The sequence below is a fragment of the Oxyura jamaicensis genome, chromosome 1 (genome assembly GCF_011077185.1).
Source record: "Oxyura jamaicensis isolate SHBP4307 breed ruddy duck chromosome 1, BPBGC_Ojam_1.0, whole genome shotgun sequence".
Classification (NCBI taxonomy): Eukaryota; Metazoa; Chordata; class Aves; order Anseriformes; family Anatidae; genus Oxyura; species Oxyura jamaicensis.
In genome coordinates this window covers 74,007,855-74,029,854 of record NC_048893.1, presented here as the reverse complement: position 1 = coordinate 74,029,854, position 22,000 = coordinate 74,007,855, and the positions used below count along the sequence as shown (strand labels likewise).

Below are 22,000 nucleotides of genomic sequence, written 5' to 3'. Positions count from 1 at the left end.
ATAATCCATGAAGATGTAATTAAATACCACATCACAAAGTATGTGCAAAACAAGGCAAATTAAGACGGTATGTGAAAATATAATTCTGCATGGCCTTTGCTTTGGCTGAAGGGATATGAGTTCAGTATGTAGTGTTCCCTGAAAAAAGCATCTAAATGTGTTTGTATGCATGTGTGGGACTATATACTTGAAATTTTGTATTTTCACTGCAAAATGTACAACTTCTGAGTTGTCTATAAGCACTGACAGACTGCCAATGCTAAACATTACCTGGTAAACTCAGTGCTGTATTACTTGGATGTATTGTCACTCACAAAAAACAAACTAACAAACAAACAAACAGAACGGTAACTTCCTAATTTGCATCTAACCCTTGACATCACATCTAGCTCAGTACTGTATCCAGTTCTGTGCTTCATAATACACAAACAATATGGACTTACTAGAACAAGTCCAGCAAAGAGATGCTCTGTTAAATGAATTTTCCATTAGGAGTGGCTGAAGAGAGCTGGGACTGTTCAGCCTGGAAAAGAGAGGGCTCAGGGGAATCTTATCAGTATTAAGTATTATCAAGTAAAAATACCTGATGGAAGAGAATGAAGAGGGAACCAGGCTCTTCTCAATAGTGCTCAGTGACAGAACAAGAGGTAATGGACACAAATTAAAACATAAATGAAATTCCATCTGAACACAAGAAAACACTTTTTTACTTTGAAGTTGGCAAACACTGGAATTTTGCCCAGACGGGTTGTAGCATCTCTGTCCTTGGAGATAATAAAGCCCAACTGGTTGCCTGCTCTAGCTGACCTTGCTTGAGTGGAGGTGTTGGACTATGTGACCTCCAGATGTCCCTTCTAACCTATATGACACTGATTTTGTAACACCGTAATCCGTTCTGCAATTTGACCCTTTGATATCATTCACTACAACTTCTGCTATTTAAGTGAGGCATACATAGTGTCCCATGAAAATGGCCAAACCGGTCATTGTAGCAATGCCAATAAACTCCAGTCTTGGGAATTAGATAGAAAAGATGTTTTACAAACATTTTCAAGTTCTGTAGTAATGGCAAATCAAAATGGCACGGGAGTGAACGTAGCTAGATCTTTACAGAGACTGAAATTTGGACTTCAAAAGAACTATCTCCGAGTTCAAAGTTAAATGTCTGCTTAAGTGTTTTGCTTGAGGGGGACCTGAATTATACTGCCATTCAAACATATAATTACAGTTATTAAAATCATGTGTAAAACATTGTTGATTCAATGTTTCATTGTACATGATATATGGCTATATTAATTATTTTATTAGATATCCATAATGTTGCCAATATGATGCAATGCAGCTACCACAAAGTATTTGCTGGTTTTGGGGAGGAAACAGACCACCTGCAATGGAAATACTTCATTCAGAAGACAAGAAAAAATAATCTAAGGCTCTTTCTGGACATGTTCTACCCTACTTGGCAGAGAGTATAGCCGCAAAGTTTCCCTCCGCATGTGATGGCACACAGACCAGAGAAACTTATCTATGAACCTATCCAATTCTCAAGAAAAAATTCAAGCACTCCCACTCTACACTTCACCATTCCCTCAGAGGACACTGAGAAGGAAATAAAATTTAATTTAATTTAACCACACTGTCAACTTCATTTGAAATCTTAATTACAGATCATCTGATATATTATTCTTTTTCCCAACATCTCCTTCTCAAATATTTTTTTAAGTCCACAGAATCACAGAATTCAGTATGTACAGAGAATGCCTGATGTTACATTGCCTTAACAGTATACCTGTTTATCAATCCAATGAGATTTTGTGCCCACCACATGGACTCTTCATGCTAGCTACATCATGTCTATTTGATAGGATTCTTTCAGAAAAGCTGAGGGTATACTCCCAACCACAACAGTTGGTCAAAAGTCCTATTGTAGAAGGACTGAAGTGGATTAAGCTGATTTGAATTCATTTGCACCACTTGTTTTCCAGGGCTGCTGAGTATATCATGCTATGATAAGACTAAGTAAATGTCAGGTCACCTAGAGCTCTTGCATAGGTATGTCTTCTTTTATTACTCAAATTTAAATAAACGAATTTACATTTACTGTACCTTTAGCTGAAGCACCAAGTCCATGCAGTATTTTCCAAGAGGGTTTATGTCATTCAAGATGAGTGCAATTATAATATCAATCCCATTAGATTCATGGGTGGCTATGCAGGTCTAAAATAAGAGAACAGAGTCATAGAGAGAGAATGGAGGGAGACAGGGAGAGAAAAAAGGGTGAGGAGGGGAGAGAGAGAGAGAATACGCACATCAGCAAATTTCCAAAACAGGGGTGCAAAACTTGAATGACCCTGTGATTGCAATGAACCTCCCAGCCAAAGCAGAGCAGCCTGAAAACGTGCCACAAGTTGTGCTGAGGAAGACTTGGTGCACAGAACTAATCTCAACACTGCCAATAGTGAGGTATACAACTGGGGAAAAAGTGGTGCAAGCTAAAATTTGCTTGCAGTGAGTCATGCAGGATTAGGCACCAAGTGGTACAAGTTAGAGACAGCAACCCACAGGAGCGCTGCCAGATTTGGCTGGACACACACAAACATAAAAGACACACTTGAATCATATTTGCACACTCAAATTCTAAATTTGCATTCAGCAACCAGCAATAATATCACTGTCTTATAGCATAACCTGTTTGCAAAGATTAAGGTTATCTACACACATTTGGACACATGCTGCACACAAAGACGTTTCTGCACACATGTACTGGGTCTGGCTGGGATGTTAACTTTCCCTGCAGCAGCCCATACAGTGCTGCGCTCTGCACTTGTAGCTAGAACAGCACTGGTATCACACCAGTGTTGTGTCTGCTGCTGAGAAGTGCTGGCACAGCATCAGGACTCTCTTTGACCCTCCTAGGGGGTGGGCAAAAAGTGAGAAAGAAACATCAGCAGGGCAGCTGACCTAAACCAACCAAAGGGATATTCCATACCATATGATGTCACACTCAGCAATAAAAGGTGGAAAAAGGAAGAAGAGGGGAGGGGTGGGCTCTCGTTGCGAAAACGTCTGTCCTCCTCCCGAACACCAGCTACGTGCGTTGAGGCCCTGCTTCAAGGATGTGGTCAAGCATCGCTCACTTGTGGGAAGTAGAGAGTAATTTCTTTCCTCTGCATTTCCACATAGCCTTTACTTGTTTTGTTTAGTTTTTCCCTTTCCCCCTCCCTCTTCCCCTTTCCCTTTTTTTTTTTCCCTTTAGTTGAATTGTTTAATTAATAATAATATTTCCTTAATTATATATATATATATATATATATTTCCCTCTTTAATTAAATCATCCTTATCTCAACCCGTGAGTTGTTCTTTCCTTTACTTCTTCCCCTCCTCATCTGAGGAGGGGGAGTGAGAGAGCGGTTGTGGTGTTCAACTGCCTAGCACGGTAAAACCACCACAACACAGAAATCAAAACTGTAAATATGATCAACTGCTCTTCCCCAGTGCTTTTAGGGCTGGAGTTCTGGACCTTCTAAGCCACATAAGTAAATGTCAGCTCTGTAAGCATATGGTATTTTTTTTCTAACAGGTTTACAGGACAGTAGGAAAGGAGAAGTTTTCCAGAAAGACAGAGAGATAAAAAACAACAACAACAATAAATCAGATGAAAATGATAGTGTGGAGCATTCGCCTCTGAAACGCACTGAAGGAGATTTGCAGTTGGTGTACACAAGCTTAACTGTAATCTTGAGTGACTTCCCAGCAGTAGGTAAGCCTAAATAAGTCTAACTAATCATTCCCTTCCATTATCAGTGTTCCTCTGTAAAGTTAGAGAACAAGTTAACTTGAGAACAGATCTTCCTCATTTCTAGTCCTGTAATTACTCTTTTTTACAAATGTTTTCCCCCATTCATTACTGGATCAAATATGACTGTTTAAAATTTAGCCCACTAAAATACTTTTGTTTGCTTGTTTTTAAAGTTTTAAGTAAAGGCAGTTGATTACCAGCAACAGTGATAAAAGCACTTTGCACTTCATTTGTGCATGTTAATGAATGAGCATTAATATCGTATGTATTTCTTCAGCTATTTCTATTACCAAGAATAGATTGTGTCTTTGTATTTTTGCCCACTTTGATTTTTCCATTCCCAATCCATAGTGAAAATTCTGAAATTTCATCCAGACAACTCTACTACAGTTTTGTTCTCTTTGGATCAATTACAGCAGCATGTATGTACATTCTTTACTTGCCTCAGCATAGCACTGTAGAGACATCTACCAACAGTCAAAGTTAAAAAGTCTTCATTAAGCAAGGCACAGAACTATATATTTGATTAGAAACATGGTCTTTAGCCTCATTCATTTTCCTACTGATATCATAGTTAAAGGTGCTGATATGTAATATAGCAGAACAGTAAGTTAAACTATGTGGCAGTTAGGTTAAATCAGGAAAGTAAATATTAGCAACCAATATAAAACCGAAGGCAAATTGAATGAAAGTGGAAAAACAAAACAGAAAAAAAAATCACAGTTGTATATGCAATGTACTTTCTACAGCTGTGATTTGAAATCCAAAGTTTCATGAAGTGAGATTTAAACCATGGACCCACTGACATAAGACATAAAACTCTCCAAAAGGACTGGAAACCCTACATGTAAGCTGACATTCTACAGGAAGAGTCTAGAATCATTTAGTTCTGACTTGAAAGAATTTCTCAGTTCTTACACAGGTTTGACATGTGTTCAGCTTAGTCACAGTATTTGCAAGTGAACTTGTTATTAAGAACATTGAAGAGTTTATGATAAGCACAAAGATACCACACACTCAAGTTGATACTTCTGCAACCAGCAGTTACTCAAGGCCTACCTGATTTTCATGGCATGGACCTTGGCAATATTCCGTCAAGCTTTCCAATGTCTGGTTCACAAGAGCCACGTTCCTCTCATTGATGTAAAGCCCCAGTAAGCCTAGTCCACCTGTCGTGCTTCCACAGATACAGTCCAAAAACTGAAGGGTCTCACAAACAAGGTTGTAATTTGTTTTATTGTTCTGATGTCTTAAAAAATTCTGGTGGATGGAGAAAAGAATCATTAAAAAAAAAAGTTTTTTGTTGTTGTTGTTAGAGTCATGTCAAACACACAGTCTTTTTCATGAAAATCCTGAAGGGTACAATTTATGACTGCATGATTACTCTACCTTAGCACTGAAGTACACTACACTGTAAAAAATATATTACGTTTTAGTGCAGCAGTTGAGAACTATCATTTGATTAAGTCAGTAGAGAAAGGAGGACTTAGAAACATGAACTTTGCAAATATCTGCAAACACCTGTCTTATAGACATCCTGCACACCTGACCCCATCCATCTGTTTATTATGATCCTTTGTTTGGGAAGGTTCTTGCCCCATAGCTGGGCAGGTAGAGCAGCACATTCAGACTGCTCCATAGGGGTGTCAGTGAAGAACAGTAGTTTAGTTCAAGGCATCCCCAGCACTACTTTCAGGGAGGCTACTGGACACTACACTGAGGCATATTTAGAGAAAATTCATTTTGCAGAAGTTGCTATGGGGACAGTAATTTTTACCAGAGGAACTGATAGCAGGGACTCATGTTGCATCTTGCAGCCTTTAATCATAATACCTAGGGAAAAGAGCAGTACCCAAACTTTGTCCAGAAACTTCCTGGAATCTTCAAGCCTGTGGTAAGTGACCCACCATTTGTGCAGAGAAACCATTTTAACAGGAACTTTTTGAAACCTCTCAATTCCATGTGGCTGTGTTAAGGTTCCCAAGCTACTCTGAGGGCATAAACATGCGCCTAAACTGAACATGCAAACAGTTCTTGAAAAGGGCTATATTATCCCTTAGGCCAAAAGAACAACAATATTTTAGACACCCTTATTCTGTAATAGGAGCCAGGCACAGGCATGTTTTCCTTCATTCATGAAGTTCCAGCTCCTGCAATACTTCTTTTACAACTCTGCTCAGAAACACTTTACCTGGAGCTCTCGGTTGTGGTTCTCACACAGGAGCTGAAGAAATCTCAATATTGGCTGCATGATTGCAATAGCAGGACTCATTATTGCTTCTTCTGTGGACTTCTCTTCTGCATTTGCAGCATCTGTTCCTGAGCCCATAAGATCTATTTCTGGGTCCATTTCTCTTCTATATACAGAGTAAGCCTTGGATGTTGCAGAAGATGCTTCTGTTAGTTGACCTTTCATACCCTCTTTCAGATGCAGTGTTGAACCCTTCACTGAAAAAAAGATAGTTTTCCTTAATTTTTGAAGCTGTTTTCCCTTGTTTTATTAGACAGGAAAAAAATAATAATAATGAATGTGACTTTTTCTTTTTTGGTGCCTAACTATATGAAGACCTCTAGGCAACTTACAAAGAATATCAAAGCAACATTCATGCAGGGATAGCATGTTCCAAATAAATCACAAACCAGAATTAAGTAGAACATTAAAACAAAAAGCCCTACTATTTCTCTTCCATATACAATAAATGAGAACAATGGAAAGACCACAGGGTGAGAAATCAGTTCCTGTGCTTGCTCTTGTGAAATAGCCCCATTAGCAGCAGCCTCTACTTCTGCTCCTCTACAAATTTGGGTCTATATCTTCTACTGGTGTAAATCGGCATCATTTCACTGACTTCATAAATGATAATTCCATGTAACCAGCTTAAGATATGGGCTACAATTTAGAGAAAAACAGCCAAATGAGGCAAATTAGTAATGATTACTGTTAAGTCTTCTTGATCAATGCAGGATATTATCAGTGGTGCAATACATGCAGCTTGAATGTAACGCACTACCCTCTTCCCTCTTTTACATGGGTGCCTCCTTACCTCTCTTTTTAGGAACAGATACGGTTAGGTCACTATCATCATCTTTCTTTTTGCTCCCCAAATCAATAGTGTTCACTGTCACTGTTGATCGTATCTCTTGCTGAGCAGCTTTCATGTGGTCATACAGGACTTTGAAGAATTTTTCTGACTTTTTTTGCTCCTTCAGTTGCTGATAAGTTGAATACTGAAGGAAAAAGAAAAGAAAAAAAAGACACTCAAGCTATCATTCTTCTAAGAAAAAAAATGCACTATTTTTGTGAAACATATAATGAATCATTACTTCACTTACACAGAAAAAATGGTGGCCACTGCATGACCAGATCTTTCACAAAGTGATACGCAGGGCTGGTAACGAATATTGATCATAATATTTTTACATTTAAGTAAAATGGTGAACAGTGTTATTTGCAATCTTTCATATGTCACAAATGTCACACTCTGAAATTAAATTACTTCATGACACTCTCCATTTCTCCAGGCATTCTGGAGTTACAATATTCCATTTATAATTAATAGTGAAAGTATTTTGTATTATGTAACTACAAGGGGAACCATGAAACATCTACATTTACATGTAATGTTACAGCTTAGCCTATACAAATTCTTAGTTCTTCACAGTCACAGAACTGGAATTAATATCTTAGATTTTTAAGTCCCATCCCTTAGTATTACTGTCAAGCAGGCTGAGTACAGTTTCCAGCAGTTTACAAACATCTGTCTCACAAGTGAAGTCCTTTTACAATTCCCTAACAATTCATTTTAGAAAGCTGCTACAACATCTCACTTCTTTAACACTTTCTGGACACAGTGTAAGGGTGACAGATGGCACATCTTTTTTTTACAGAATACATATATAGGATGGGATTTCTCACATTTAACTTCCATAGTCTTGAAATGAGGTATAAGTTGGTTGCTTAGGTTCCCTTCACAGGCAATGTTGAGATATGTGGAAATGCAGGGAGAGATTTATGCCATCTCTCCTCTCTTATGGTATCTCTGCTGATCATAGATACAGTAAGAATAAACAGTCATCTTATTTGGCTTGTGTGAGAGTGATATTCACGAAAATTAGAATCCATAGTTTAAAGCTGATATTTCCTATGGAATGGGATATTCCATAGGCCATTTGGCCAAATGGCCAGTTTTTCTCTCTGGAGATTTTGAAAAAACACCTCAACTATTTCCAGATTTTTACTTTTTTTGCTATTATAAACCTGAAGGTATTGTAATTATTAAATTTACAATATGAACCTTGAAATATCTGGATATAATGCTCATATGGCAAAGACCAGATTAAAAGAAGTACTGTACTCCATAGAAAAGGACAGTTGAAAAATACTTTCTTCTATTGAAGAGTCTACAGTATGAGTATTATAACAGGGCTTATTTACATTTGCATTTTAGGAATACATTTTATAGTGATAAAATTCCTACAGAACACACTGCAAAAATGTTCTTTTTATTTGTCTCCAGACTACATGCATTTGAAAAGCAATATGTGAATAAGTAAACAAGTACCTGTGTTTGTGTGTTTCCACCTTCAAGCAATGCAATACCAAGCAAAATGCCTTCTGAGAAAATTCTGTCATTTTTGGTGTTTACTATAACATCTATGACTAGTTCTGATGCACCCTCTTTATCCAGAAGGCACTGAATATCAAACATGGATACCCCAGACTTATCTGAGTCTTGTCCTGCAAATCCACCTGCAAATCAGAAAAATAAATACTATTCATGCTTGTTTCATGTGTATTTATGGAAGCAAATCTATTAGTAAAAATTGCCTTTTGCACACAGTAGCAATGTAATACATTTAATCTTGAAATTCTGTCTGAGGCAAAATTCCCCTTGATACAAACAAGATTTTTGTGTGAAAGTACAATGTTCAGCTCCACGAATAAGGAATAAAACAAAATCCCAAACCACTGTTCTAATATTCTGACAATTAAGTCCTAAATAAAGTTGGAAACAACACTGCTTTGTCCATAGAACCCCCTTTTTTAAATTCCACTGTTGCATACACAAAAATGTGTACATTCAGTGGTCTAAAAACACTTTTAAATCTGTTTTTCAGTCACAGGTCCAATATATTACAAGGATTAATATATAAGAGTAAATCCACTCTAGTTATTGGTATGACCTTCTAGCTAAATATTTTTGTCAATCTAATTCCTAGACCAGCAACATCACGATGTTCTTTAAGAACGCAGACTTGAGTTAATCCAATTTAATTTAAGGTGTGATTTTAAGGGACTTTGTTGAACTGTACTAACTCATTAAATCAACCATCTTTTATTATTACAGATCATCTTTCCTGCTATACACACATTTAAACAAATGTAACTGCATCTACTACATGAGGAAAAATACGGTACTGTTTTAAACAAAGTAATACCAACAAAATATATCAGATGTTAGTAATGAAACCATATATATAATACATACACTTTTTACAGAGAGAGGTAAAAATATATTAACTCTGTTCTCCTGTTTGCCAGGAAAATATTTGATGTACAAGATAGACAGACTGTAAACATTTCCACAGTGTTAACACTGACATAGTCACTGATCTCTGATCAGCTGATCATTTGGAAATGCCCACAAATATGGATGTGCCGTTAACATATGCTGAAAATGCGATGGCAAGCTTTATTTTGATGCAACTCCACACCTTAGTCTAACTGATTTCCTATGACATGTTATTTTTGGTAATATTAGAAAGCCCCCTACAGTAGCCTCCAACAGCTTATGTAACAGAATCATGAAAAAATGAGTTTATAAGGGACTTCTAGAGGTCATCTACTCAGACCTCCTGCTCATGATGGTTAGAGCAGGTTCCTCAGAGTCTTGTCCAGTAAAGTTTTGAGCAAGTCCGAAAAGTGATGTTCTACAGCCTCTCCGGGAAATCTGTTCCATTGCTTAACCAACATCTTTTTGAAAAGCTTTTCCTTATGCCTTATTTTTTCAGATATCAGTAAAGGATCTGGAATTTCAAAAAGTTGTTTGGTTTCCAGAAACAGCAGCATCTTTGTACAAATGTTGCATGCTTTGCTGGTTTCCTGGGTGTGAATTTACTAGCAAATGATGTTACCAATTGGAATTGAATTGAATGATTGATTGGGGGCGGGGGGGTAGTTCCTACTTCAGTGCTGCCAAATGTACGTCAGCCATCTGAGACAGGTGTATGCAACTTAAAAACAGGAGAAGTCTGATACTACCTCTCTTCTAACTGGTTACAGAATTGTTTGATTTATTTACCAACTAAATCCCTGGAGCACTTCCAATGTGTCTTTTAGGAGATGGGTACTGCTAGTTTTGCTTCTCTTAAATGATGTGTGTTGATTTACCTCCCACTTGTGCAGTTTTGCTGTAGCTGGCAGACAGAGGCCCATTCATACCACTTCCACATTCTCCTTTGAAGTAGCGATATAGGAGTATTTTCCTTAAATTGTTGCCCTGTAAGAGAAAGATAAAAGTAGCAGAAGAAACTACAGTAGTGGCTAGTTTCCTTTGTTTGAAAAGCAAGCTGTTTAACATTGATACATATTTATTAAGTCTTTCCTTTATAATTAGTAAGCATACAAATTGAAAAGTTGTCCAGAAAACAAGCATCTAATTGTCTTATCTAACAAATTTCATTGCAAGAATTCTAAAATACTGTTTCACAAGCTTTCTTCGAAGTTTATTTTAAACTTATTGATTATAAATCAAATACTTCTACCTCAATATTTTTACTGGATATCTGGAATATGTAGATTTTGAAACACGTTTTACAAAGTACTAATGCTCTGTAGCCTGTGCCCTCCCCTGCCATGGCAGTACTTTCTTTCTGTTTTCTGCATCTGAGTAGTATCACTCCCTTTTCTCTGATCTCGTATAATCCATCTGATCATCTGAAAGAAGCCACATCACATGAAATATTAAAACAGAGATATAACATTTGATAGAAGAGCTTAAAAAGCATTCGCTGTATCTCCTTGTTCCTTTACTTTCAAAACCACAACCAGTTAATATTTGCATGCAGCTTTCTGAAGATCTTCCCTTTCATTTTGCATATGTTCTGCAACACAAGACACACTGAATTAAGAGTGGGGGTACCAATTGCTTGGCATTTTCATTTTGCCTTTGGTCTCCTGGGAACACCTGCAGTCAACACTCAGCTTTATAGAGTCAGCAGGTGACAATGACTGTAGGTGTACATGTAACCTAAGATTTTATTAAGAAAAAAGTATGGCAAGGCCTCTGATGATTAACACAGAAGGAGAAAAATCATTCATTTCAACAGTTAACAGCAAAATGAGACTACTTTTTCCTTACATTTACACACCCACTGTTTTTAATGAAAAACAGGTCTTAAAAATATGTGCACCAGAAGCATTCCCAGTATTTACCAGCTCATCAGCATTTGCATGTTAGTGTGACCATCAGCTTTTCAATTAATTAATCACCATGATCACCACAGACACCAAGCAGTGGGGAAGAAAGTCCCAGAAATACCTCAGGAAGTACTATCCACACACATCTCTGTCAACTTAGCAGTATTTCCAAAGGCAGGCACATGCCACTTCACAGTTTTGTTGCTTCACGTACCTCAAAAACAATGGGCTTGTCCACCTCAGGTGTCAGAATGCAATATTCTGTATATGTAGGTTGACAATGCAAAACATTCTTTCCTAGATTTTTCCTTTTCCTAGAAAACATTCTGATGTTTTCATTTGATAATAGTCTATACAAAGATCCCTCAATCAGCCAAGAAAATTGCAAGACCCATATTAAAAAAAAATCAAAAGCCATAAACACAATGGCTGCAAGAAACCTACATATCTCCAGTGCCGAGGAATTTATTAGGTGAATTTTTAAGGTAAGCTTAAGCGAGCTGTGGTCTACATTACAGAGGAAGACCAAGAACCAGAAATCTCTGAGTACCACACATGGTGACAGATCCTTTCCCAGCCTAGTTTGCAATGGGGTTTAACCCTACATGCATGGGCAAAATCTGCTAGGGTAGCTCATAAGAAATTTCAAGATTTCTAAATGCACCAGCTTCTCCTGCTCAACATCCTGTCCCTAGTTGTAACCAAACTCCAGTGTCTTACAGGAAAGTGAACCTCACTTCCCACATCTCATAAAGAAGCCAAACATATTATTGAAGAAGTGAGAAACACAGACTAAGAACAGGGATAAAGTCTTTTCAAACTCTCTCAGGTGTATATATCACAGAATCATGAAACTGTGTCACACAAATAGGATCACAGAGGAGAAACTCTTCATAACACTGGACCAGGACCCAGAAATAGGCACTGCATTGAGACATGCTTTTAATAAGAAAGGCTGGTATTTGTCATACCATTTGATTAACCACTAAGCTTGAGTCAACATCCTAAACCAGCAGTCTATGCAGTCTATTGTTGACTAACAGAGTGCCATGGTAAATTATATAAACAGCCACAGTACGGTCATGGGAAGAAACATCAAAAAACATCTATATATTGTTAAAAATAACACCCGTGATCACAAGTTTTATTGTTCAATCAAAACAGCCTTTATTTTATCAGGAAGAATGTTTAAGACCATGGAATAGCACTTGACTAATAACCTGAATGATTTAGCGCTTGGGTCTTTTTGCCTGGAAAAAAGTAACTGTTGGCATATCTCAGATTTTTTTTCCTGCCTTCCTACCTTCAAAGACAACAGGAGGAGCAGTAATAAGAATACATTTCTCCAGTTGGCTATGGAATGAGGAATCTTGCCCTGATCGTACCCAAACTAAGACACGGACTTCATTTCCTGCTCCAAGGGGCAAGTTTTCATTATTAGGATTCCTGCTCTCTCTCCCTCCCTTTGTCTCTCTCTCAACCTCCCATGAATCCAGACAACACTTTCAGTTCTCAGAAGCCTGTCAAAGGTCAAGGGCATTGTATTTGAAAAGCAGGAATGGAACCTCTGCTTTGCCTGACAGTTGTATCAGAAATGCACCCTCAGTCTCAGCCCCATATTTGCAAGCTTAGGATCTTCAGCTCCCTTGTGATGACCTTGGGCATCCATGCGACTTCCCCAGGTCATTAAGTTTCTTGTGAAACTTAGCTGCCACTACAAAGAGTGGAAACTGCTTCTCTGCAGCCCAGCAGCATGTACTGGAGGTGAGGAATGCACAAATGCTTACACGATGTATCAGAAACGTGAGTCACGCCCAATGCATGATGGCGTGAGGCACCATGCTAGAAAATGCTGAAAAGACCCTGAACCCAGAACAAGTGCTGATACTGCTGGTGTGGGTGACTGGATATGCTTCTGCGGGAATGCCTAAAAACAGTCAAGAACTGCCCCATCATATGGATGAGACAAAGTGCTGCCAGGACAAGCGAGACAGCCATGCCGCTGATGTCCTTATAAGCAATTTCCTAACTTAGTACACCCACAAAATTAACATTGCCCAAAAGCAAATGAGTGCAGCAGTAGTATGAATAACCAGTTTGCAGCAACCATTACTGACACATTACTGAAGCAGAGGCCAAAAACAAAAGCACGCTAGGCAGCACAGTACTGTCTTCCCTTGACTATGTTTCTACACACAACAGAAGTCCTGGCCTTCCAAGCTGAATCTCTCCCCTGCTGGTTACAATAAACTTTTCTTTATACCTCTTATTAGGGTATGGAAATGGTATGTAAACATCACTCAGCTGACTGCAATCCTTCTATAATGGCTAGAATATTGTATAGCCCTGAAAAAAAAAACACAATGAAACATAACAGTCTTATTGTTACACATGAATACAACTGCATTGTCTCTAACAAAAGCTAGGATAAAGACTGAGGACACAAGAAAGCAACAACTGGTTATTGTTGCAGTTTGAAATAGCTAGGAATTGACAAACAAAAGTTTCCAATAGGGAAAAATTATTCCAATAGGAACACGTAGACACAAACAAATTAAGTTTTTCTCAGTCCATACTTCATTATACTAGTTGGTCTTTAAACTTTATGACAGCCCCCTGTAAAACAGTGCCAGAATTATTTGTCCTGCTTCATACAACTTGCAGATTGCATAAGGAATTTGGATGATACTTTATAGTCTGTGATCTCTATAGGTCTGGGCAGATCTATGGTCTATAGGTCTGGTCTATAGGTCTGGGGATATCTTCTAGTTTTCACTTATATTAAAATGATGAGGTGGAAATGTTCAAATCAGTGACAACACAGAAAAGGCAGTCATGTCCAACAAATATTTCTCTGACACAGAGGATGATGTGACTATATTCCTGTATTAATCCAGGTGGATGCATGAATGATAAGCACATTAAATCTTCAGATGTCAGTAACTTGTAGCCAAATAATACAGAGGAGCTGTTTGGGACCTCTAGTCTACCAATACAGGTTTTCAGTAGGTTTGGAACAGAAACAGAATCCCAGAGTACTAAGAGAAATCTAGCGTGTGATGACACTCTTAGAAAACTTAATTGGGATGACCTATGTAAAATATAAGCTGTGAGTTCGGTATCAGTTCTGGGCAAAACAAAGGAATGGATGATTTTGAGCTCCATTAACACATAAGGAAGGTACTATATATCAGCAGTAGTTATAATATTGGCATCATGTCGTAATAATTGCCTCAGTATGGGTATAAGAGAAATAGACCTTCTCCAACTTCTGTTGATTATCTTCTCTGTTTCTGCTCATGGTGAAAATATCACTCTGGTGAAGTCTGATAAAGTGCTGGTATGACACAATCCTGTAAGGCCAAATTTTTGATTGAAAAACGACAGTGCTATAGACCCACAATGATACTTATTAAATTCATTAACAGCTATGACAGAATTCAATTTGCAACTTAAAGCAAGAAAACACAAATGAGCGCACAGACTTCTAATGGGCAACTCAGAAAATATTTATTGTCTGCCTGATATTTATTTTTATTTTTGAATCAAATGGAAGAATATAGAATATAATCCTTAAAAGCTTTTTCAAATGACACAAAAAGAAAATGGGATGAGGTCAGGTCACTGATAAACAGTTCAGGCATCACTCATTAAACTGAGTAGAAGTAAACAATATGAGTCTCACAATGTCTAGATGTTTTTATGTCTAGTTACAAATATAGTGACAATAGAATAAAGAGCATCACAAAATGTAAGACTCTACTCTAGGAGGATATGACTCTAAGGAACAACTGAAGTCCTTGGACAAAAATCAGCAGAATGATATCTCCCAAAATCACGATTCTGGCAATTACAACCAGAGCTATTGAGAAGGATTCGTGAAACTACCTTACTTCTCTACATGCAGAGGCATGTTACTGTACGAATACTGCATCAAAAGAAGAATGCTGACAAATTGGACTAGGTTTGGAGAAGCTCCACAATAGTGATTAGAAAATACAACATGCCTTCTCATCAGAAATTCAAGGCTTTCAATCTACTGAGCTTTTCAGCCTAAACATGAGCTACATGAACTCTGTTTCTGACTATCTGCATGAGAAATCTGATAATGGATGACTTCAGCCTACAAGATAAAGGCGTAAGATGCAATGGTGAGAAGCTAGAAAAGAGGTAGAAAGGGCTGATTTTTCTATTCGTGGGTTACTATTGTCCGTCCTCCCCATCCCCCAGTCCCCCTCATCCTCCTTCCTGCAAGAGTAAATGCATTTAGCTATTGGAACATCTTATGAAGAGGTGTCATAGAGTCTCTCTTGCTCAGTTACTAAATCATGACTGGGTGGGTTCCCAGACAGAAACTATTTGAAGATCTTGTGGTCTACATTAGGAGAACAAGCTGGGTGACAAAAAATATGTAATTCACATAATCTATGAAGATAACATGCCACCTTTTCCTGTAGTAAATATAGATGAGGTTTGAGGCCTGGCTTTCTATGAAGGTTGTTTAAAAAAATCACCTACACATTTCTTCTCACCATTTATAAACAAAATTTCTGTTTTGCTTGATCTGAGGGCATGCTTTGGGATGATTTTTTGTTGTTTTTTGCCCATTTTATACTACTTTGTTCGTTTATTTCCTTTGGCAATGAAATACAGTAAGGGGAAGGACGAATTCTGTGCAAGTGGTTTCTGTAAAGATATGAAGCATGAAAGCTGAAGGACCCTTCATTAATTTATGGTTCAACCTGCTTTTGAAATGGAAGATGGCATAGACATTGTCTCAGCTCCAAAACAGATCAACAGGCATACAGCTATCGTGCACAGTGTTACACAAGCATGTGCTTAGAACAAAACCTCGCAGTCTGAACTCCTCCTATAACCTCAAAGTAGAAATATGCTGTCTTAATGATGCCAGCAACTTCCAGGGGACTTACAGGGTTGGGGAGGTTGTTCGCTTTGGGGGTTGTTTGTTAGTTTTTACAGAGAGTAAGCATTTTCCTAGTTTTGATCTTTTATATCAAAATCTTACAACAGCCAACTGATAGTTGAACCTGATATATTTTCACCAATAAAATATGACACCCAAGAGAAGAGTTATTTGTACACTGGGAAATTTATTCACACCTAGGAAAAAGCACTTTTAAAAATGAAGTTAGGTTCAGCTGGTGTCCAGCACTGCTTCCACTAAAATCAGTAGGAGCTTTGCCAGCAACTTCAGTAGGAGAAGGAGTAGACACGTACTTTGCCTGGCAAAAGTCTTTATACAACTTTACAAAGGGGAAAAAAAATGCACCAGACTTCATGACACAGTTCTCCTAGGAGAGCAGAACTGGCCACCCACACCTCTCAGCTGTCTCTCATTAGGCAGAGACGTCCCACATTTTAAATGTGCCATTGTTCAATCCTACACAAATCTGGCATTAATCCCACTTGTCTTAATACAACTTGACTACATCACAAATGCTAACTGATAAACCCAAGGTTGTAACAAGGTAGATAAACCCAAGGTTGCAAGGTAGTGCAGAGATCCATTGATAGGGTCAGATAAAATAAAGAACCACAAGTATGACCTTTCTCTAAACCCACGCTACAGTGGTTTAAAAAAGTAGTTAATTTTTTTTTTCCAGTCTTTCAGTTCTGTCCTTTGCAATTCCAGGTTCCACATAAAGCTGGAAGCTGAAGTACCAGAATATTGCAAAACAAATGCTATTGCCAGTCTATTTTAAATACGGATAGTGAAAAGAATACTGGATACATTGCAAGAAAACCAGTTTTTGCCTGGTAACTGTCCAATTTTGCAACCTGAAGAAGCTCAGGAAAATGACTTAATAAAAGAAAGATTATTTTTTTGGCAGTATCTCTAAAAAGTGTCTTCACTATGAATACAGCAGTAGATGAAAACTGTTTGGATTAGTGAAAACCTCAGCATTAGCACATTCAGATTTAGATTAAGGAAAAAAAAGCATTTTAAAAATTCAGTTTAATTTTGTGTAAGATTTTACTACTGGGCCATATTGCCTGTCAAATGTTTATTTTGTTGTCCAAGTATAGGATCTCTAAACACATTCATAACATTTATAATCATGAAACAAGTCTTTGTTATAGCCAAGTATTACTGTTAATATCTCTCACTTTTTCTGTTGCTCATTTGGCTACATGGTTTCCATCTGTGGTCATAATGTGCAAAACTGATCGTTTTTGCAGGTATGTATTTTTGCCTTTACAACGTTGTCTTGTATAAGACAAAGCATTGAGGCACACAATAAAGCAATTCTCCACCACTGAAAGAAAACAATGTAAGATTTGACCATTATTATTTAGAAGCATTAACAATTGTAGCATCAATAATGTATTGTAGAAGAAGACCAAACCTGAAAAGCATAATTTTCCAAGACTAAAATTATCTAACTCTTGCAAACTTTCAAAGTGATTCACAGGGAGTTATGCACAAAAATCCTATTATTTGTTAACAGGATTTCTGTGTGGAACTCTCCATGCTCTCCAAGGAAAATTTACCCCTAAGTGTCCTAATGTGAATATTTACAAACACAGACGCTTCATTTCCAGATTCATACTTATGAATACTACAGTGCTTTGACATTTTAAGAGCAATTTGAAACAGGTAGCTAGGGAAAAATAATAAAAGTGGCCAAAAAGTACTTTCATTGCATTATTCTGTTTCACTGTGTTGCTATTGTGTTGAACTACAAAGACAAAGCCCTACAGATACCTGATTTACTATATAAGGGATGCATTGCAGACATACTTCCTATCCTATCTGAATTAGGTATGCTAGGTTCTTCACTAGTGGCTCAGGATCTTCAAAGTGGCTCAGAAGACACTTCTGTATTTCATTTTTCACCTGCTCATTTTTACGAACCACCAGGTTCCACTGATTTCTCAACTTCATCCTTTTTCACTAGAAAAGATTGATGAAGACACTACAGAAGTTCAGAATTTGTTCTGAGGCATTCCTGATAGTCATGTCATCACTTATGTTGGAATAAACCTACACATTTGCTAAAACGGGTTATCAGGATTATTTTCTAATTCAGATTACCAGGCTTCTTGAAGTCTTTCAGCGGACTTGCCATGAGTTTTAGATCCATTAAATACCAAATGACTACCTTCCGGTCTGGGGTTTTATTGTGGATATGGCATTGAACCTGTATCACCTTCTTGGGTATACACAAATGCTCCCAGTTAATCCTAGTCACTTTGCAAGAGCTGCTCTGTACGTCTTTTTTTATTTCAATTAATATTAATTATTATTAAAAGGAACCAATTCTCAGCATTTACTACCTTACAAAATCTCCTCCTCTACTCTGCACTGGTGCAGTCTCACCTCAAGTACTGTGTGCAGCTTTGGACACCACTATAAAGGCCATAAAACTATTAGTGTCCAAAGGAGGGCTACAAAGGTGGTGAAGGGTGTAGAGGGCAACATGTATGGGGAGCACCTGAGGTCCCTTGGTTTGTTCAGCCCCGAGCAGAGGAGGCTGAGGGGAGGCCTCATGGCAGCCTGCAGCTGTCTCATGAGGAGAGTGGAGGGGCAGGTGCTGAGCTCTGCTCTCTGGGGATAGTGACAGGACCCGAGGGAACGGCATGGAGCTGGGACAGGGGAGGATCAGGCTGGGTGTTAGGAAAAGGTTCTGCACCCAGAAGGTGGTCAGGCACTGGGACAGGCTCCCCAGGGCAGTGGTCACGGCACCAAACCTGCTGGAGTTCAAAAAGCATCTGGACAATGCACTCAGACATGGAGTCTGGTTTTGGGTGGTCCTGTGTGGAGCCAGGAGTTGGACTCCATGATCCTTGTGGGTCCCTTCCAACTCAGGTTAGTCTATGATTATACAAAAATAATCATGGGATGGGTGCCTTGTCTCAAAACAATCCCAAGACCTTACCCAAAACAACCATTTTTCCTCCAAGTCCACTCATTCCTGCCTGAATACTACAACACTTGTAATTGCCAGAATCTCTCATATAATTTACAGCTGTGCTTTTGACAGTGATCATCAGCCTTAGCTATATAGATCCGTAGAAGTGCTGGTTTCTTGAACTTTAGGCATTAAGGAGAAATGCAAGTGTGCGTGTGCATGCATGTCTACCTCTAAGTACACTTGCATTTTTAGGTGCCTAAAGACTGTACAAAACCAGGCCTTAAACAGCATAAAATGAAAGATCTGAACTGACTTTAACTTCTTGAAAGGCAACATACAAAGCTGGGCCAAGGGAGTTTGCAGTACTACAGTTTGGCACAGACTGCAGCCACTACAAAGGAAAACAGCTGGCCAAAGCAGATTTAGGCAGCAGCAAAACTGAAGCAGCTAAAGGAAGTCTACCTTGGGGCAGTTTAGGACAGCAGCAATATTTAAAGAGCCAATGTTATCAACAGTATATGGAAACAGCCTTAGCATCCACCTTGCTGGAAGACGAGCACACATCAACTCAAAAGAATAGCCTGGATGGGGTCAAGATACACTATGAGATGACCTAAGTGCTATTTGCAATGATAGGCAGATTTGCTCTACACTGCACAGCATGGCAAAGAAAACAAAGTATCTTCCTCCGTTTTTATGCCAAAGAGATCAATTCCCACCTTGAGCAAAGCCAGCTACTGCCCTGATCGTACTCTCTCTCTAAAAACAGGAGGTATTTCAGACAAACAAAAAAGTAAAGCTAAGTTAGACACAATACAAATCTAGCCCTTGGTCTTTACTTTAGCTATCCATCTTGACAGGGATTATTTGAAAAATATTTTAATTAATTCAATGTTCTCTGATTTAAAATAAAAAAAAACACACCTTAGTAGTTGGAACAATTTTCCAGTAACCTTAATTGGGAATTTTCCTTAATTGTTAATTCTCCAATTGTGTTAACCTTTTCACGATGGCTGGCACTTTAACTTCAGCACAGAGAATTGTGTGCTTGTATGAAAATTCCAGTTCACATTAAAAATAAAAATAAATAATAAAAAAAAAACTACACACACAGACACACTGAGATTTCTAGTGCTCCAGGTCCCAGGAAAAGTACATTAAAATGTGAAATCTGTGTGGCAAGAGCCACAGGACAAAAAGAACAAGAACTAAAAGACCCACAATATGCTGTTGTGTTTTTGATCATTAAGACACCAAACCAAAGTAGTTTCGTTTTTAGGAGTCTGACTCATGACTTCGATTGCCAGAGGTGGTAAATATCAAGTAAATATTAAGCAACCTTCTTCAGCAGATTTGCTGATTCTGTGTGCTAACAGGAGCTCAGTTTGAACAGAAAAAAGACACATTCAAGCACCTCTAGAACTGGCTGAAAAAAACGACCAAAATTTGCTCAAAATTAAATCAGCTGTTCAAAGTTAGAGAAGAGGAAGAGACAGAGACACGTTTTCATGAGGTCATCTCAGCTTTTTACATTCCCACTACTAAAAGACAGATTCATGTTTATATAAAATTTAATACGCAAGTTGTTCACCCATAATATTAAATCGCCCCTTTATATTTAATATTTGCTAAAAATGCTGAGTTATTTATGACATGTGCAGTAGCTGTTTCATCATAATATATTTTAGTATACATTTATTATGAAGCTCTTGCCATTATAGTGCCTAAATTTTTATTGCTTCCAAGGAGAAATATATTAACACTGGAAGGTTCCTACATGCACAGCAGGTAGCTATGGAAATAGAAAGTCATATGCTTCTTTAGAGCTGTTAAGTAAAGCATACATTGAAGATAAGCCTGAAGAAAACCTGCTCTGGAGGTCCTGTAACTGTCTGCAATTTTTTCTACTGTGTTTCAAGAGTGCTGATATCCTCACTAATGACATCTCTCTGATAAATGGCATGCAATATCCCAACATTAGGGCTCAACGGCATTATGAAAACCAAGATGAACTTTCCAGTTCCAATATCTAGAAATTAGACTATACATGCCTATCAAGAAATTAGTGTTTTGAATGAATTACAAAACAAAATTCACCAGCAATCTTAGGGGCTACGTAATTCACATTTTAGTGATTTCTGTGATTTCAGTTTTCTGATTATTAGTAAAACAAAATAAAACCCTCTATCCTGAATGCAGCATTGCTGCTGCACTTAATTAGCATATCCCCATGAAAACCTCAATAAAGCTTGAATGGGATGGGAAACAGTATAAACAAAATCAGTGCCTTAAATTAGGTCAATGGTATGTATAGTTTTATCTGATGTTCTGTGTCTACAGCAAGTTGCTATCTTCCAGCAGGCTCGGAGTGCTGGGAGCACGGAGAGGTGTGGAAAATCTGTCATATTAAAGACTGAGATTGCTCACATTGGAAAAGAGATTAAAAGATGTGATAGTACGGAAAAGTATGAGTGGTAAGGAGACAAGGGGTCAGGAATTCCTGTTTCCTCTCTCATACAAGCTGGGGCCTTTAGTGGTATCCAGAGATGGTCAATGAAAAAGGGATAAAGAAATACTTTTAACCCCCACATAATTAGATGGCAGAACTCATTACCATGGGAAGTCACCAAGACCACAAATTCAGCAAGACTCAAGGAGGATCTGGGCATTTCTATAGACAACAAGCAAAACCTATTACAATAGAAATGTTAAAAAACAACTATGGGAAATAAGACAAAATCTCATGCTTTAGGGGCTACAGATTTATGATCTTACTGTTAAGGATTATCCCAAGACTTCAGGAAGAATAGAAAACTTCAATTCTGCCTACAGTGGGGATTCTTAGACCTTTTTCTGAAGCATCTGCTGACGGCCACACAGAGAGACAGCACTCTAATCCTCTGG

At 38.0% G+C, this 22,000-nt stretch overlaps 1 protein-coding gene across 10 annotated transcripts in view; it reads right to left on the bottom strand.

Moving 5' to 3' along the window:
• ITPR2 (inositol 1,4,5-trisphosphate receptor type 2) overlaps positions 1–22,000 on the bottom strand; it is a 281,796-nt gene that overhangs the window by 73,719 nt on the left and 186,077 nt on the right. For all 10 annotated transcript variants that reach the window (XM_035321243.1, XM_035321209.1, XM_035321166.1 and 7 more), the window contains 6 exons: positions 10,191–10,299; positions 8,362–8,549; positions 6,844–7,027; positions 5,991–6,247; positions 4,859–5,059; positions 2,107–2,217 (listed from right to left, as the gene is read on the bottom strand). In XM_035321243.1, coding sequence (XP_035177134.1) covers positions 2,107–2,217; positions 4,859–5,059; positions 5,991–6,247; positions 6,844–7,027; positions 8,362–8,549; positions 10,191–10,299 — 1,050 coding nt within the window. The remainder of the gene's footprint in view (positions 1–2,106; positions 2,218–4,858; positions 5,060–5,990; positions 6,248–6,843; positions 7,028–8,361; positions 8,550–10,190; positions 10,300–22,000) is intronic.